Below are 18,619 nucleotides of genomic sequence, written 5' to 3'. Positions count from 1 at the left end.
AGTGTCTCATAGATTGTCTGTCTGTGTCCTATGTCCTAAAGTGTTTTCCTCCCAGAAACACACCAGACAAGCTCTGCCCTAGGTTCCAGGACTCCTGGATTCTGAGAAATTCAATCTAGGTGCATAGCCCACTGCTGACCCTTCAGGTTGTGAGTTCCCCATTTCCTGCGCATCCTCTAGCTCAGGGCCTCTCAGTTTAGCGTGCTTAAGAATCACTGGTGGAACTGGCCGGGCGCGGTGGCTCAAGCCTTTAATCCCAGCACTTTGGGAGGCCGAGGCGGGTGGATCACGAGGTCAAGAGATCGAGACCATCCTGGTCAACATGGTGAAACCCCGTCTCTACTAAAAATACAAAAAATTAGCTGGGCATGGTGGCGCGTGCCTGTAATCCCAGCTACTCAGGAGGCTGAGGCAGGAGAATTGCCTGAACCCAGGAGGCGGAGGTTGCGGTGAGCCGAGATCGTGCCATTGCACTCCAGCCTGGGTGACAAGAGCGAAACTCCGTCTCAAAAAAAAAAAAAAAAAAAAGAAAAAGAAAAAAGAATAACTGGTGGAACTTAAATCAAATGTGGATTCATAGGCCTTAGCTCTACAGCTTTTTAAACAAGCACCTTGTGGGATTCTGCTGTTGGTTTCTCAGCTCTGCAGCTGGTACAGCAGAGATTGAATGACTTCCCTGCTGCAGACCTTGATCTAACCATACCATATATGCAATGTCATTTAAGCATCTGCTAACTCCACTAGGTAAGTGTTGCCATCCTTATTTTATATAAAAGTAAACTGAGGCTCAAAGAAGTTAAGAGAATAGACTTGTTAAAGCCATCTTTGCTTCCACTCAACCCGAGTGTGAGTTTGTTGTTGTGGAAAGAGTGGGTCTGGAATGGCTTGGTGAAAATTAGCTGTTTTGATCAATTTTATTTCTTCAACAAATATGAATGATTTATGTGACAGGCACTTGTGTAGGCGCTGGGGATACAGAGTGAATAGGACAGCCACAGTCCCTGATCTCAAGAAGGGACATAAAGACATAATTAACTAAGTACATTTTGATTGTATTAATAGTTCTGATTAGTGTTATTTATTTCTTCTGTGTTGTTAAGTCCCAATGGTTTAAAACCGACTGATGATAAATAATAGATCTTTAGAATTCATAACAATTAATTTGTTACACAACAGGTCTTATTTTTTTTAACAGAGTAAGTACTTTTGTTTATTCCAGAGGCTGTTAAAAATTAGAACATATGAAGCTGTGTGGCATAAGTAAAGAAAACTAGCCTGCATGTCTTGAGTCCAAGATTTCTAGTGATGGTGCTGCCACCAAGTAGCTGTGGAAGTTTGGGCAAGTCTGTTACTCTTCCTGAGCCTTGGCTTTCTTGTATATAAAATTAGGGAGCTGTTGTAGGTCTCAGATTGCTTTAGGCTCTGGGGTGTGTCTGAATCTATCATGGGCTGAGATGTGGGTTAGAGGTACTATTAGGAACTGTTGTCAGGAGCAGACCTAGCCTTCACTTATGTGTGTTTCCTGCAGGAACACCATGCTGAGCCTTTGCCTTGAGAATGCAGAGCTGAAAGAGCAGATGGGAGAAGCAATGTCTGATGGATGGGAGATCGAGGAAGACAAGGAGAAGGGCGAGGTGATGGTGGAGACTGTGGCAGCCAAAGAGGGTCTGAGAGAGAGTAGCCTTCAGGCTGAGTTCAGAAAGCTCCAGGGAAAACTGAAGAATGCCCACAATATCATCAGCCTCCTCAAAGAGCAGCTCGTACTGAGTAGCAAGGAAGGGAATAGTAAACTGACTCCAGAGGTCCTTGTGCATCTGACCAGCACGATCGATGGAATAAACACAGAACTGGTTGGTTCTTCTGGGAAGCACCAGCACCAAGAGGAGGGGACTGTGACTGTGAGGCCTTGCCCCAGACCCCAGAGCCTTGACCTGGGGGCTGCCTTCACAGTGGATGCCCACCAAGTAAGTGTGGGCTTAGATGGAATGAAAAACAATTGGAGAATGGCTCAAGATGACAGTTTTTACCTTAAAAAGTTCTTCTGTGAATCAGGAGGTACCAAGAGAAGGGTCTCTTTGCACTACAAACAATACTAATAATATTCTGCCCACATTCAGCCTTTAGAAAGTCTTTTGCAATATACATATTTCTTGAGTACTTAATTTTTCAGGTAACACACTAGGCATTGGCATCAGGCAATAAAACCAATGGCTGCCCTTGAGATACTGAATATGGTGAAGAAAGATGGTACCAAAACAGATGATTTTAATAGGGGGTGGTATCTGCTGTACATACGGATACATCAGGTTAGGAGGCAGCCCAGAAAAGTGGTGTGTAATGACATCTCTTCCTTATCACTGCCATTTTTTTGGTCACAGCTTATCACAGGTGTCTATTCCTGGGCCTCCAATGGGTTATTGAGGTCCTCTTTAGGGAAGGAGCTTTGCTGAAGATTCAGCAAAATGGAGAATACAGGGGATTCTGAGAGAATCAATGGGAGAAGTGCGAGGGGAGATGAGTGGAGGGTTCCACCCCTTCTCTTTTTGTCCACTGAGAAGACATTTTCCGAGAGCTCCTCTATACACGTGATTGGCGCTGTGCTGTGTGCTGTAGTTACAGAGATGAATTATACTTACCCCAGCGCTCCGAGCTCCATCTGGAAAGCACATTGCTGCCAAATGGCATGAGAAGTGCTGTGACAGACATGAGCAAAGTCCACAGGGTTCAGAAGGGGCAGTGGTTGTCACTGCATGGGGGTGACCTCAGGCTGTCCTGATCCCTGTATTGGCCCCTTTCACAGTTGGATAACCAGTCCCAACCTCGTGACCCTCAGCCTCAGTCAACGTTTAGCCTACCAGGGTCCACCCAGCACCTGCGCTCCCAGCTGTCACAATGCAAACAACGCTATCAAGATCTCCAGGAGAAGCTGCTGCTTTCAGAAGCCACTGTCTTTGCTCAGGCTAATGAGCTGGAGAAATACAGAATCATACTTAGTAAGTAACTATGACTTACTAGTAAAGAAGACTAGGCTGTGTGTCTTATAAGTTCTGTATGTTCTATACCTACATAACATGTGGTTATGGAGCACATGAAATGTGGCTAGTGCAACTTGGACATTTTGTTTCATTTAATTTTAGTTAATTTACTATAAAGTGGTCATATGAGGCAGTCACTACCTTATTGGACAGTACAGGTCTGGGTGTCTTGGGACTCTAAATTAGTTCAGCTTCACTCAATATTTACTGAACCCCTGCAGATTGGCACTTGGCAACTTCAATGGGGCTTCTAGAGATGACAGTATATAATCCCCAACCTACAGATACCTGGTCGAAACTAAGCCTAGGTTATCTGAAGGGGAGATTATCAATGGCAAATGCAGGCTCATTCTGGTGGAAAGAAATTGCTTCCTGGAGCTGGTAGTCCCTTCTCCCACTGATTCAAAGAAGCTTCTTTCCCACTGCAGATCTGACCTCCCTGCCCCAGAAGGTTAGGGTATGTGCCATTGAGGCTGAGGGCAGATGTGGGAAATTCAGCCATTCTGCAACACCTGCTGTCTCTTCCCAAGCAGGTGAATCCTCAGTGAAGCAGGACAGCAAGCAGGTCCAGGTGGACCTCCAGGACCTGGGCTATGAGACTTGTGGCCGAAGCGAGAATGAGGCTGAACGGGAGGAAACCACCAGTCCCGGTAAGAGCACAGGGTGTGGAGTTCATCTTCCCTCCCTGGAGTCAGCTGTCACATTTGGGTGCTGTTGACCAATTCCTCACCTGACAAGCAGTGGAAAGAGGAGGTTAACAGGAGAACTCTTACCCAAAATGAGGCGAAATGTAAGTTTGAATTTCTACAATTAGTTTTTGGCATACTGCTAATAATGATAATAATAATATAAAGTTCTATCCAATTGACTATTATAGAAATACTAAGGCCTACTTAGAGACTAGATGAGGTTTTGCAAATGTGCATACCATAAGTTAAAAATAATTTTGTTTTGCATTATGTAAGGACCACAGCTATAGGGCCACCCACCACACTGAAAACCAGAAGAGAAGAAAAACACAATCTCTCTCATTCTTGAGGCAGTGTAGTGTAGCAGTAAAGAGAAAATACCTTGGGGCCAGAGCGGTTGATTCAAATCTCAATTTGCAAACTTTCTTATGCTCCAGTTTCTTCACATGTTAAAATAGTAATAAAGGAACTACCTACCCCATCAGGTACTTATGTCAATTTAATGAGTAAATTCTTATAAAACACTTTAGAACAGTCCCTGGCATCTGGTAAAATGCCATGGATTAGTTCTCATTCTGACTACCACTTCTCTAATGCACCAGTGTTAAGATGGTGATATATTTATTCAAAGTCTTATTTTCATATGCCTGTTTTTCACACAGTAGTAACCCAACAAACTTTTCAAAATTTGTATAGGAAAATTTAGAGAGTACTAAACTTTCTGCATGCAGTATTAGCTCATCCTGTATTTTTGTGGCCATCCTAAATAGATAAGCCCATGTTAATGTCTTAAGAAATATCAGTGTGTGGAATGAACACAGGACATTAAAGGATTTGAATTCTGGCTCTGCCCTGTGCTAATTTGAGTGATCTAGAACAAACTGGTTTACCTCTCTTTAAGTTTTGGTTTCCCCAGTTGGTAAAATAGAAAGTGATGATACCTAACTTGTAAGGCTGTTGGGAGGATAAGAAATATTGTATTTGAATGCCTAGTACAGTGTCAGGGTTGAATAAAGTACCGCTTCAACTTTTTCCCTAGTAATTATTGTCGTCAGGACCAAACCTGCTTCCTCTCAAAGGCAGTGGCCACAACAGCACGTCCAACTTTTATTTAGGAAGACATCTTTGTGTTTTTTCAGAGTGTGAAGAGCACAACAGCCTCAAGGAAATGGCCCCAATGGAGGGGCTGTGCTCTGAGCAGGGGCGCCGGGGCTCAACATGGGCTAGTTCATCTGAGAAGAAGCCCTTGGAGAACCAGCTAGGGAAGCAGGAAGAGTTCCGAGTGTATGGAAAGTCAGAAGACATCTGTGTCCTACGAAAGGACATCAAAGATCTGAAGGCCCAGCTGCAGAATGCCAACAAGATCATTCAAAACCTCAAGAGCCGGGTCCGGTCCCTCTCAGTTACAAGTGATTATTCATCTAGTCTGGAAAGACCCCGGAAGCTGAGGGCTGTGGGCACCCTGGAGGGGTCTTCACCTCATAGTGTCACTGATGAGGATGAGGGGTGGCTGTCTGATGGCACTGGTGCTTTCTACTCTCCAGGGCTTCAGGCCACAAAGGATCTGGAGAGTCTCATCCAGAGAGTATCCCAGCTGGAAGCCCAGCTCCCAAAAAATGGACTAGAAGGGAAGCTGGCTGAGGAACTGAGATCAGCCTCATGGCCTGGGTAAGGAGGGCACTGGTTGGCCCCTTTCTTGATTGAAAATGTGTGAGTTTGTGCTTGATGTAGGGTGGCTCAGGCAGTTGAAAGAAAGAACATGTCTGGGTAGTCACAAGGACACTGATTTAAATGGTGGAAATAGGTCTAAGGAAAAGCCAGGTAAGCAACCAGGAGGGCAAGGGATAATAACCTGGTATCTGGGAGATACCAGGTCTCAGAGATTTCCTCTCAGGGAGATACTAGTAAACTAATAGTATATATGCTCTAGTATAGTAGTAAGACTGGAATCAGACTGCCTAGCTCTGATGCTTACTACCTATGCAACCTTCTTAACGTTTCCAAGCCTTTATCCTTACCTGTTGAATGAGGATGATAACAGACCCATCTCAAAGATAGTTATTAGGTTTAAATGAGTGTATACAAGTGCTGGCCAGGGCTCATGCCTGTAATCCCAGCACTTTGGGAGGCCAAAGTGGGTGGAACGCCTGAGGTCAGGATTTCGAGACCAGCCTACTGAACATGGTGAAACCCTCTCTCTACTAGAAATACAAAAATTAGCTGGACATGGTGGTGCATGCCTGTAATCCCAGCTACTTGGGAGGCTGAGGCAGGAGAATCACTTGGGAGAACCTGGGAGGTGGAGATTGCAGTGAGCTGAGATGGCACCACTGATATCCAGCCTGGGCGACGGAGTAAGACTCTGTCTCAAAAAAAAAAAAATAAATAAAATAAAAAGAATTAATACAAGTTGCTGAGAATAGTGCCTATCATATATTAAGCTCTCAATGGTATTTTCCATAGTTATAAGTGTTAAGATACTTTGTGTTGAAAACAGACATTCATCTTGAGACATTCATCTTGGTTATCTGTCTTGGTTATCTGTTGCTAAGTAATACCACTCTAAAACTTAATGACTTCAAACAATCCTTTATTATGTTTCATAGTTTTGTGGGTTGACTGGGCTCACCTGGGTGGCTGTGCCTTAGGGTTTCTTGTTTTGGGTCCCATCAGTTGATGGTATGAGAGATTATATGATGGCCGTATCATTGCAAAATATAGTCCGCCACAGTATTATAACATAGAAGAAATTCAGACATCAGGTGGCGTTTGAAACAGAAGACATGAAAGGTCCTATCTAGACTTAGGATGAAGTGATTCTAATTATTTACTGAGTAACTGCTGTGAATCTATGTGGTACTGGTGCTGTGAGGGATATAAAATACAGAACCATCTGTATTCTCACAGACCTGATGATTTATCTAGGGACATATAATTAACATATATATATATATATATATATATATATATATAAAACAGTTGAAGAACAGTGGCATACTAAATTTTCTGATGCAATACTTTATCAGAATAGCATTTACTCTTAAATACCTCCTATGGCTTATATGCCAGAATTCAGCTTGGGAGAGTTCCTCAGAGATGTTCTCATGGAATTCTTCACAGAACCCCCATAACCTACCATACATTCTTTCCACCCTTACTCTTTCCTCTTCTGTCCTGCATTAGGAAATATGACTCCCTGATTCAGGATCAGGCCCGGGAACTGTCTTACCTACGGCAAAAAATACGAGAAGGGAGAGGTATCTGTTATCTTCTCACCCAGCATGCAAAAGATACAGTAAAATCTTTTGAGGATCTCCTAAGGAGCAATGACATTGACTACTACCTGGGACAGAGCTTCCGGGAGCAACTCGCCCAGGGAAGCCAGTTGACAGAGAGGCTCACCAGCAGACTCAGCACCAGTAAGTTGGCCACAGGGCTTTGGAATCCTCTTGGTCACCCCCAAAGTTCCAGACACTTGGTGGCCACCACACCTCTACTGTGACTTTTTAACCTAGGATCCTGTTTGTGTTTCACTTCCTGGGGCTAATACAGAAGCAAGACTGCTCAGTGGGAAGCATGGAGAGGAACACACAGGGCTGGAGATGCCATGGTTACAACTGTAGAAACTTCACCACTCATGGAATGTGACCTCTGGGGCAGGGAACAGCATCTATTTGTTGCTAAGGGGGAGTAGGGGACAGGAGATGGAAGGGCCTTGTTATAGAAGGAAGAGCCCTGAACTAAGAATTGTAAGACCCAAGCTCTATCCTGGATGCTGCCACCAACTTGCTTTGGGCAAATGCCTTATCCTGGTGGTATCTTCATTTATGGCATGGTAATGTACACGCATGCACTCTGCTCATGGATAAAGCACATCCTCTTTTGGACACGGTTTAGGCACTGGCTGCAGTAGTTAGAGGGCTCCATTGTTTATTATTGGGGTCTTTTACTCAGAGAGAATTTCCAGAGAATATCAAAGGGAGCATAGTAGGATGAGACTTGAGAGCCACCCAGCCTATCTTCTGGTGGCAGGTGCAGAGGTGAGGCAGGGCTGATCATCTCCTCAGAGACCAGTGCAGAGTCTGCGTGAAGGCTGTGGAGGGATATGTGCATCTGGGAACTAGTCTGCAGCAGGACATGGAGGCTGGAGTGAACACAGGGCAGCCAGGCAAGGGCCTCGTCATGAATGGAACAAAAGACATTGTAAATGTTTTACCCTGATTTTGGGCAGAGGAAGCCATGAAGGTGACCATCAGGTCAGGGACAGTTGGGTGCTTCTCTAAAGACACAACCTGAGGCCTTCCAGAATAACTATTCCGGATGCACACATGAAATGATCGCTACTCTGTCTCCAGATAGGCTCCTGTATTTGTAATGCATGAAATGGGATCGGCCTAATTTCTTATTATTTCTTTCTAAATTTGGTTTGCAGAGGATCATAAAAGTGAGAAAGATCAAGCTGGACTGGAGCCGTTGGCCCTCAGGTAATTCAGAAGAGAATCTGGGAAAGAGATTGGGACTTCGGCCCAAGAGGTCAAGGGTGGCAGCAGCTCCACAAGTCAAGGGGAAAAAGGAAAGGGCTGAGTGTAATGAACTCATGCCTTCATTAAACAGTTCACTGTTGTTTTTAACTAAGTTCTTTCTTTTCTTTTGGTTTAATTGCATTGGCACATTAATTCTCCAGGCTTAGTAACCTAGAAACAGTCTGAACTAAAAGTGAACTAACTAGGGTTCAACAGCCTTTGGCTCCCCTAAGGACCCTGCTTTCCTGTGGTGTGTTTAATAAGTAGAATGAGCTTTTTCCAAAATTGGCCTACCCCAAGTTGGGTTGACAGCTAGTTTAATAGTCACCCAGTTGGCCTGGGGAAGAAAGGAGTCAAATAACAGTACCTGGTGAGAGAGGCCGAGACGTTGTAGATGACTGGGAGGCTGCAGTGCCTCGGGAACCGTATCTCAGTGAGTTGTTCCATATAATCATCAATGAAATATGGACTCAGAGTCAGTTGTAGCCACTAGTTTGGGTTCTTTGTGTCATGCCTGTGTTTCAGACCACATAAATGCTTCTGAAAATATCCATAGTGAAGGACGGGGTGTTTCGTTTTTTGTTTTTATTTCTAATCCATCATAGAAGTGTATGTGGTCTGAATTCAGTTAACCACATTATTTCACTTATCACGTTGGGACATCATGTTGGGACAGTGGTTTGCTCTGTGTTTCTCAATGCGTGCTTTCAAATTTTATGCTTGTCTTGTTGGCGACGGTGACAGACAGTTCTCAGGCTGCAGCTGTTCCAGGGATCATACTTTAAGCAGCAGTTCCTTAAAAGAGGGACTAGACTATGACTAGATTAGACTATGTCTTTGCTCGTCCTCAGCATATTATGTGGCCAGAGCACTGGGTAGCTCTTGTCTCTCCATTTTCACTCCACCTATGCTTCATCCCTAAGCAGAGGTGAGTCGTTTCCATTATTCTCTGGAGGCGTGGTCCCCTTGGTCTACTTGGCTTTTCCCATGAGCCACAGTCAGGACAGGTTGGTTTGGGTGACCTTGGTTTTACGTGTTGTCCCCCTTCTCCCCACCAGGCTCAGCAGAGAGCTGCAGGAAAAGGAGAAAGTGATTGAAGTCCTTCAGGCCAAGCTGGATGCTCGGTCCCTCACACCCTCCAGCAGCCATGCCTTGTCTGACTCCCACCGCTCTCCCAGCAGCACCTCTTTTCTCTCTGATGAGCTGGAAGCTTGCTCTGACATGGACGTAGCCAGCGAGTACACACACTACGAAGAGAAGAAAGCTTCTCCCGGTCACTCAGGTAGCCTCCACTTTCTGGGTGCTACTGTGTTTGTCTAGGCTGAGTGCAGACCTCAGAAAACAGGCCTTATAGCTCCACCATGGTATGTATCAGGCTGAACATGGCTGTGGGGCCAAGTGCCAAGTACAGGCACCAGTGGCTCAGGATCTTTGCTCGCTCCTGACTCTACAAGTTACCTCTGTCACCCTGGCCTCCATGGGCCTGTGCATGCTGTTGGGCACAAGGTGAGCCATTGTGGGGAGAGTGAGAAGACCATGGCAGATTTTTCTTCCTTGGTGAATCTGTTGGAAAACCTCCTTCATCTCTCCTACACTGATCTTGCTATTTATTCCAATTATCTCATCCCTCTTACAACAATCTTGCTATTCATTCCTGAGCAGTGTTCCCTAAGTCAATGTGGATGTCCACAGATGCCGCTAGTCTTGCCTGATATTTGTGGAGTTGCCATTTTCATGGTTTCAGAGCTCAGAGCACTACTATCATCCCTCAGGTGGTTTGCCTCACTAAAGGAGCTGTCTGCAAGCAAGAAAATGAATACTGTTAACAGTGCTTGTGCTTGGTTCTTTCCCTGAAAGCAAGACTCTAACCCTGATACCCCTGGTTAGCTAGAAGGCCAGGATTCCAGTTCTCTGTAGAACATCAAACATTTTCCTTCATTCATGGGTTTTATAGATTCCATCCATCATTCGAGTCATTCTGCTGTGTTGTCTTCTAAACCATCATCAACCAGTGCATCTCAGGGGGTTAAGGCCGAATCCAGCAGCAACCCCATCAGCTTGCCAGCTCCCCAGAATCCCCCTAAGGAGGCCAACCAGGCCCATTCAGGTATGCAACAGTCAATGGGGCAGAAGCTCCATATTCTCTTTCTCTGCTGCCTGTTTAACTTTTCTTCAAGGACAAAAGTTTAGACTGGTAGGGGCCTAAATGCATCAAATCCTAGACAGAATCAAGAGACCATCCTCATTCACCAATGGTGTCTGATTTAAGAAAATATTTTCATGAATAAGTAACCCACATCAGCTTTTGATCAGCATATGAGTTTTGACTAGTAGTTGGCTAATCATTTAAAACAAACATTTTTATTGGTTTTCTCTCATTTTACCCTGGGGAGCAAAGAGGCAAAATGTTTCTCCAAGGATTACAACAGCCATAGGATGATAAGAAATTCACATCTATTCATCCACTGTGTGTGTTACCCATTAAATCTCCATGGTGAGCCTCTGCAAGGGTTAGTGCTACTTATTTTATAGCCAAGGATGCTGAAACATCCTCAGACAAGGTCCTGTTCATAGTACGCTACCATTAATGGATGTATGAATGGATTGGCCATCCTTGGTATGTACATAGAGCATATCTCGGGGGCAATCAAAGGGGTGCATTTCATTTGCAATCCCAGCTTAGTTGCCAGAGGGTACAGTGCTCATTCACAGCCCTGTACCAGAGCTGGCTAGGAAAAGGCAAACCTTGTCTTCACCTTCTGCCTCCCACCAGAGTTGGCTGGCTGCCTTTCGGTGTGGTTTAATGTGAGATTTGACTTGGGTAGAGGTGCACTGCCAGAAAGCACAGTGCTTTCTTCTACAGCCCTCATTTCCCTGAAGGCAGTTCAACCAAAATCTTAAGGAAGAGGAAGTGTTCCAATGCTTCTGGAGCCTGGTTTCAAAATTTTTAGGCCAGAGTGGGAAGCAGCTGGACCAGAGTCATGAGGAAAAGCTGTGCTCCCAGAATCTTAGACATCTGCTTAAATGTTTTGCATTCAAACAGAGCAGAAGATGAAGAACAGAGGATTTGAAAATGAGAATGCCTCCTCAATGGATGCCTGGGCTGTGTTACTTGGCAATTTGGGTGTATTTACAGTATTGATCTGAAATGGTATCAGCACCATGGGACAAGGGATGTGTTTTAGAATGTAATCATTGTCTTCTACATCAGACCTTCCCTACAGGTCAGCTTCTGTTTCTACTCCCCCTCCATTGGCTACCTGCCCTTTAATTGCTTTTAGGGAAGAGGAAACCATTTTAAACATTGAAACTTGCCAGGGTTTCTAAAAACCTGTCTTTAGATGGGCCGCCTAGAGATCACTGGGAAAGACTTGTTTTAATACAAATTTCCTGTTCCAAGAATTTATAATTCTCTAAATCTACATTAAGGCCTAGACAGAATCAAGAAGGCCTAAAGAATCTGCATGTATTAAAAGTTTTTCCTATGTGATTTAAATGTCCAGGAGGTTTTGCAAGCCATTTTGTCTAAGCCACCTTACCAAGGCATCTATTTTTAATTTGGTGAATGAACATGTGGATTTGGAATTCTGAAGTTTGTTTCCATCAGAGTCCTGAACTGCATGCACTAGTAATGAAAATTTCCCCACAGCCTTTGTCCACTTCTCTCCTACTCAGGGTGGGATCTGATGCTGTCAGAGAGGAGTTCTAGGTGGAGAAAAAGTCTTGTCCCAGGGCCAAGGCCTGACACATGCTGGGAGGAGAGCCCCAGGGGCCTGTGGGAGCATTCAGGCTCTTTGACTTGTCCATGGCCAGGGTTGCTGTGGTGGAGCTCAATAATGCCACCGTACCTTCTTTAGCCAATTGCTTTCAAGATGAACATAGAGGATGTGTGCAGCATAACCCTGGCAGGGTAGAAGTGGGAAGGTCAGCCAGGCCATCCTCTGGTCACCCTTGGATCTCTCATCCTGTACCATGCTAGGTGATAGCCACTCCACAGAGTGACGTCTGGTCAGGGAATGGTTTTACCTTCTCAATCTTTTACCCATTCTTTTCTCTCATTTTCTCTCGATGATGTGTCTCTTTTCTCCCTAACTCTGTTTCTAGGCTTTCATTTTCACTCCATCCCCAAGCTGGCTAGCCTTCCTCAGGCATCATTGCCCTCAGCTCCATCCAGCTTCCTGCCTTTCAGTTCCACTGGCCCTCCCCTCCTTGGCTGCTGTGAGACACCGGTGGTCTCCTTGGCTGAGGCTCAGCAGGAGCTGCAGATGCTGCAGAAGCAGTTGGGAGAAAGTGAGCACCTCTGCTGCATTTGTGTGCTTGCAAGTGGCAGTCCCATACTGTGTTGCTCTGCATGGCTTGGGCTGGATGGCAGAGTTTAGAAAAACAACACGGGTACACGTTACAAATGGAAGACTGAGGGGAAGCTCTGCTTGCTTATTTTTTGGAAATGTATTTACTGTTATTTCTCGGGTGTGTGTGTCTCATAAGTTAACAGGTAGATATGTTCACAAGGCTCTTGACCTACTGTTGGATACCACCAAGTATGCTGAATCCCGGACAGACTGCTCATTGGTAGGGGATGGGAAAGAGATGTTATGCTTTGCCTATGCAAGATGAAGTGGCCAAGGAAAAGATGGCCACATTCAGTGAGCTCCTTTGTGTGGCTATTATATTTTTCTGCTGTGAAAAGCTGGTAATCAAGTTCAGTTCCTGGCATCATCAGGTTGGAGCTAAAAGGGTAGTGATAGAGGGACTCAGAAGAGGAAATGATGAACCCCTTTTCCTACTGCACAGGGTTCATCCCTGCCCCGGGACAGGTGACATGTAGGCAGCGAGAACCACAGCACCAGCTAGGGCATCCGACTGTGAATCCCATGGTCTGACTCCCAAGGATAATTGATGTTATGTAGTTATGTAGACTGTGGACAGTCATTTTTTAGAAAACACCTTGATGTATTTGTAGGCGGCATGCTCATCCTAAGTTTAGTGTGTTGGTGATCACTGATAGCTTAGAAAAAAATGGGAAAGAAACCTTCACGTGAATTTGCTCTCTCATAGCACCTTAAGCACAACCATGAGGAGGCAGTTTGAATGAACTTAAACTCATTTGTCAGGCACTTTCTGTGCCTGTAAAGAAGCTTAGGTGATCCAGAGACTGATAGGGTTACCATGCCAGCAATTTAGAGTGATGTAAGGCAACACCTAAGAATTTGCATCCCCTCCCTGCAGCCCCAAATGTCATGTGGACCAGCCTATTTCTTTTATTCTTCTTCTTTTTTTATTTTTATTTTTTTTTGAGACAGGGTCTGACTTTGTCACCCAGGCCGGAGTGCAGTGGCATGATCTCAGCTCACTGCAACCTCGACCCCCTGGGCTCAAGAGACCCTCCGACCTCAGCCCCCCAAGGAGCTGGGACTACAGGCACGTGTCACCATGCCTGGTGAATTTTTGTATTTTTTGTAGAAACAAGGTTTCGTCATGTTGCCAAGACCAGTCTAGAGCTCCTGAGCTCAAGTGATTGGTTGGTTTGCAAAAGTGCTGGGATTACAGGCATGAGCCACAGCACCCAACCTAGCCTATTTGTTTTGTCAGTCTAGGAAATGGATACTTTGTCTAGTGCAGGGAATGCTAAGGCTCAGGGAAGTGAAGTTACTTGTTCAAGGTCACTAGAAAGTGGGAGAGATGGGCTTGAATCAGGTCTTCTGCTCCAGGTTTCACATTTCTCTTATACCTTTTCTACTTAGGATGACTTTGTCACCATCCTGCTTAGATTATGGGGCTGAGCGCAGCTAATCAAACTCTGGGGACCCCTTGCGACAGTCCTCCCCTCTCTTTAGAGACCAGTAGGAGATGCTGGTGTTTCTGACCTAAAAGTTGTTACTTTAGCCGTTCTGGCACCAACAATTGATGGGCAACAAATGTGTCCCATGACAAATGGCAAGAGTATTTTCTAGCTTCCATGTTTCCCCCTTGCCTCCTTTTCCTTGATCTTTCCACATTTGTCCACTTGTCTTTGCCCAAAGGGAAGGATGGAAGGAGAGCACTGTCCATGAAAAAGGGTCTGTTGTTTTGGGTTAAACTGGAATCACATCAAGTCTGAGGCCACTGGCTGGAGTTCGAATGGTCCCAGCCTAGATGAGGAAGATTGTAGCATTTTCTCCACCTGGAGTCATGGTCCTCTCCAAGGACTTATCCAAGCTCACTGTTTGCTTTGAGCCAAGTTTCCATGTGGACAGTGGTTCTTGGTGGCTTCTCAGGTCCCTGGGGTTGAAATCTTGTGCAAGAGTCTGGATGGTATCTTTGCATGGTTTAGAGCATGTGCTGTGTGTTGTGTGGCCAAGGGACTGGAACATGAGAATACCGATCCTTGTTACTGATAGACTTAGAACTTCACATGGCCTTGACTGAGAAGCGAGCTGTCCACAACCACTGGTCTCCCCTTTTGCGTTGTGTTGGGATGGGGTTGAAGGCAGTTTGAAAGAGGTAGGGAATCATGTATTGCCTCCCTTCTAAAATTTAGGTGCTTAAATTTTTTTATCCTCTTCCTCAACTAACTGATTCTAATGAACATCTAGTATTTCGCAAATTGGAGAAGAGACTCATGACAGGACCTTTCAAACTTCTGCCTGTTCGAATCACCTATAATGAATTTAAAACATCAATTTTTCAAGATGGATTAAGGCAAAATCTCTGAAATCCAGGAATCAGTATATTTTTCCATATTCTCAGGTGATTCCAATATGTAGCCAAATTTGAGAAGCAGTTACAAATGGGGATAAAAACTGGCAAGTGGCATTTACACTAACCCCTCCCAGGAGTTTGGCTTGCTTGGAGGCAACAAGGACCTCACTCCTGTTGCTTAGGAGGAGCTACGGAGCTACCTATCTGTTATCCTGCCCGTGTTCATAATCCCTGAAAGAAAGCAGATTCTGAATTTTCTCCTAAACTGTGTCTGTGCCCACCTCTTTCCCCATCTCCCCCATGCCAGGCTTCTTTTTACAGAGGAGCGGAGGTGACGGGACTCAAGTCAAAGGCCTGTGATTTCAAAGGGTCTATGAAAGTATCAGCCTATGAAATGACAGGCCCTACCTGCCTCTGTGGAGTAGTATTCAGTGATTTTTTACAAAGGCGAGATGCCAGCTACTCCAGAGGCTGAGGCAGGAGAATTGCTTGAACCCAGGAGGCAGAGATTGCAGTGAGCCAAGATCACACCCCTGCACTACAGCCTGGGTGGCAGTGTGAGGCTCTGTCTCAAAAAAAATAAAAAAAAATAAAAAAAAATAAAAAAATAAATAAATAAATAAATAAAGAAGGAAGGAAGGAAGGAGCAAGGGAGGGAGGGAGGGAAGGAAAGAAAGAAAGTATGAATTTTGCAGCTTCTTGAGTTATGCTGAATGGAATCCAAATAAATACTTGCCTTACATAGACCCTTCCCCAGACTCAACAAAGAGTTCTTCCGTCTGGAGGAACTAGGGCCACTATATCCAGCTCAATTTCATGTCCCCTTTTTCTTCTGAAAAACTCCAAGGTGGAATGGACATATTGACTGCTTAGTTTCAGGGGAAGGCAAGTACATGTAGACAAACAAATGTTTGCATTCACAGGTAAGCCCAATCCTGTATGCCACTGCACTCACGACTTCTAACTGTGGGAGTGAGTCCTACTTTTGGAACTTTCCTTGGAGTCTGTCATGAGGAATTATAGTAGCACCCAGGAGCAGGGCCACTGAGCTTTTCCATTGTGTATACTGATGACTTTAAGATACTTTATCTTCTACCTCTTGTGTGTTCTGCTAGGAAATACAAAGGGTGAGTGTTACAACGTGTAGCTTAGGAGCCTTCATCTAATTGGCCCACCACAGTGAACTGGGGTATCTAACATTCTACATATCCCCTTTTAGACTCTATTCTTAGCAATCACACACTTCCTTGCCCATCCTTCCCTTCTGACACCCCATTCGTGTCTTACTCATGTTTCTTTCTGCACAGGTGTCAGCAGAGGTGGCCCTTCCCACTACCTCAACTCTGCGCAGCCTCACTCTCCTCCAAGGAGCACCATAGAACTGGGAAGAATCCTGGAGCCTGGGTACCTGGGCAGCAGTGGCCAGTGGGACATAATGAGGCCTCAGAAAGGGAGTGTATCGGGGGACCTATCCTCAGGCTCCTCTGTGTACCAGCTTAACTCCAAACCCACAGGTAAAGCACAAAGCTGGGACAGCAGCCTTTGAAAAGAAGTCTCATTCAGAGTCTGTTCTTCGCCTACCTAGGCCGGAGTTTTTCATTTCTCCTCCAGTCCCTTGTTCACAGGCTGGGTATAAAATGAAAGTGCTGTATCAGGGCCCAATCCTTTCTAAGTACATTTCTTCCTTCTCCTGCGCAGGGCTTCCATGCTCTGTGGGGATATGGGAAAGTCAGGGACCTCCCTCTTATGCTTTTGCATTTCATGTCCTTCCGTCTCCCTGTAGCCTGGCCTCTTTCCAACCCACTCTCTTAGACCCCTCCAGAATGCCAGGCATGGACAGGACTTTCTTCCATCAGTCAGGAGTTGTCACAGGAAGGGGTGCAGCTCCCCCACCCTGTGCATATATCCTGTGCACAAAACTCAGTCACAGCAAGTGGAGAGGTACAGCTAAGCTCTGAAATGCTGGGATGCCGCTCAGTTCCAACAGTAAGACAGTCATAATTTTCAGGAGAGGACTGAGCCCAGAGCAGAATGGCGCAGTATGTCCATTGTAAGCATCCCTCTGACTTTTCCACATCTTTTTCCTTTTTGGGGGTTGGGGGTGCCATCCCCTCTCTAATCTGCCTTCAGATCCCTAGGTCCTTCCAGGCTATTCTTTCATCTTCCATGTTAAAAGTGACTTCAGGGAGGCATTCAGTGTCAGTCATTAACCACATAGGGTGAGTTTAAGGTCACATACTTTTACTTTAGGCCTTCTCTCTAAGGGTGGAAGGAAGTGCTTCATCTCTTGCTAAAGAATGCTCAGTCATGTGTCAGTAAGAAGAAAAGTAGAGTGAGGTCTTACCAATCACCCTCAGAGTCACACCCAGGAGGTGGCCATAACTTTTTGGATGCTAGGGAGGCCCTGTCCAGAGCCTTCAGTTATTTTTCTAAAACGTGGAACTCTCACAAGACCCCTGAGTGGGAGGAGGCCCATGGAATTTTCTTAGCAAGTGGCTGTCCTGTGTTTGAAAGCACATTTACTCTTTAAACAAAACTACCATTCCCCTGTGCATCCATGTGAGAGAACACAGTCGGCAGAAGGCTAGTGATATTCACAGATCTTGCTGCAAGGCCCCTGGCTCAGCCCACCTCTGTCGGTAACCAGAATTTTCCATCTCCCACCTCTCTCCATGTCCTGGCGATTTGGCTGCAGGGGCTGACCTGCTGGAAGAGCATCTCGGTGAAATCCGGAACCTGCGCCAGCGCCTGGAGGAGTCCATCTGCATCAATGATCGCCTACGGGAGCAACTGGAACACCGGCTGAGCTCTACTGCTCGTGCAAGCGGTAGGAGAGGCCCAGACCTGTTTCGGGCTGTATTTGGGGAGCTTCTGAAGGGAAGACCCGTAGGCAGAGCTTCGCAGATATTCTTTACTTCACTTGCTCCTTATAAACAGTCCAGCAGAGGAGGTGGGCAAATACTGTTATCCCTGCTTCCTGAATATTTCTGAGTCTAGAGAGTAACTCTCTTTGAGGCAGAACTAGGTCTGGTCCTCAGAGTCACCTGACTTCTCACCCCATACTTAATCTGCTTATATGCTGCCTGCTGACGTCTGTGCCCTTGTCACGTGATTGATAAGTGGTAGAGCCAGGTCTGCAAGGGTCCCTCCAGCTCCACCCCTGGCCGCTTTGCCAAGGTGGCCTTTCTCCTTACACTCTCCCTCCAAGCTGCCATCACACGGAGGCCAGCCTTTCCATATGTTGTTGTCCTGCCTACACCACAGCAGCAGCTGTTTCGGGGGAACGAGCATCCTGCACCATTGCAGTTATGGCATGTGATAATGCATGCAGAGATTCCACTGAGAAGAGGCACACAGAAGACATGCACCTAGCCCCCCACGCTTCATTCAGGGCTGGGCCTGGAGTCCCTGTGGTTTTCTGCTGGGTTGGGGCAGTATCTTTGAGAGATAAAGAGTGGGAAACTTTTGGAAGCTTCTGTTACCCAAATGTGTGTTTTCTGGGCCAGGATCCACCTCTAACTTCTACAATCAGGGCCTGGAGTCCATACCTCAGCTCTGCAATGAGAACAGAGTCCTCAGGGAAGAAAATCGAGCACTTCAGGCTCAACTGAGTCATGTTTCCAGAGGTACGTGGTCAAAAGCCACAAACTGTGGTCACTCTGAAGTTTCTTTTTTCCCTGGCCACACTATT

At 45.7% G+C, this 18,619-nt stretch overlaps 1 protein-coding gene across 16 annotated transcripts in view; it reads left to right on the top strand.

The window, feature by feature from the left end:
- The window catches only part of PDE4DIP (myomegalin), a 222,259-nt gene that overhangs the window by 189,516 nt on the left and 14,124 nt on the right, over positions 1 to 18,619 (top strand). For 12 of the 16 annotated variants that reach the window (XM_039460970.2, XM_039460975.2, XM_039460973.2 and 9 more), the window contains 12 exons: positions 1,529 to 1,964; positions 2,801 to 2,993; positions 3,566 to 3,685; positions 4,864 to 5,392; positions 6,908 to 7,143; positions 8,157 to 8,208; positions 9,306 to 9,529; positions 10,202 to 10,354; positions 12,352 to 12,537; positions 16,236 to 16,442; positions 17,624 to 17,755; positions 18,435 to 18,554. In XM_039460970.2, coding sequence (XP_039316904.1) covers positions 1,529 to 1,964; positions 2,801 to 2,993; positions 3,566 to 3,685; positions 4,864 to 5,392; positions 6,908 to 7,143; positions 8,157 to 8,208; positions 9,306 to 9,529; positions 10,202 to 10,354; positions 12,352 to 12,537; positions 16,236 to 16,442; positions 17,624 to 17,755; positions 18,435 to 18,554 — 2,588 coding nt within the window. The remainder of the gene's footprint in view (positions 1 to 1,528; positions 1,965 to 2,800; positions 2,994 to 3,565; positions 3,686 to 4,863; positions 5,393 to 6,907; positions 7,144 to 8,156; positions 8,209 to 9,305; positions 9,530 to 10,201; positions 10,355 to 12,351; positions 12,538 to 16,235; positions 16,443 to 17,623; positions 17,756 to 18,434; positions 18,555 to 18,619) is intronic. The other 4 variants (XM_039460976.2, XM_074381176.1, XM_074381175.1 and 1 more) reach the window with 1 other exon arrangement.

This window comes from Saimiri boliviensis, chromosome 11 (genome assembly GCF_048565385.1).
Source record: "Saimiri boliviensis isolate mSaiBol1 chromosome 11, mSaiBol1.pri, whole genome shotgun sequence".
NCBI lineage: Eukaryota > Metazoa > Chordata > Mammalia > Primates > Cebidae > Saimiri > Saimiri boliviensis.
This window is presented reverse-complemented; position numbering and strand designations above follow the sequence as displayed.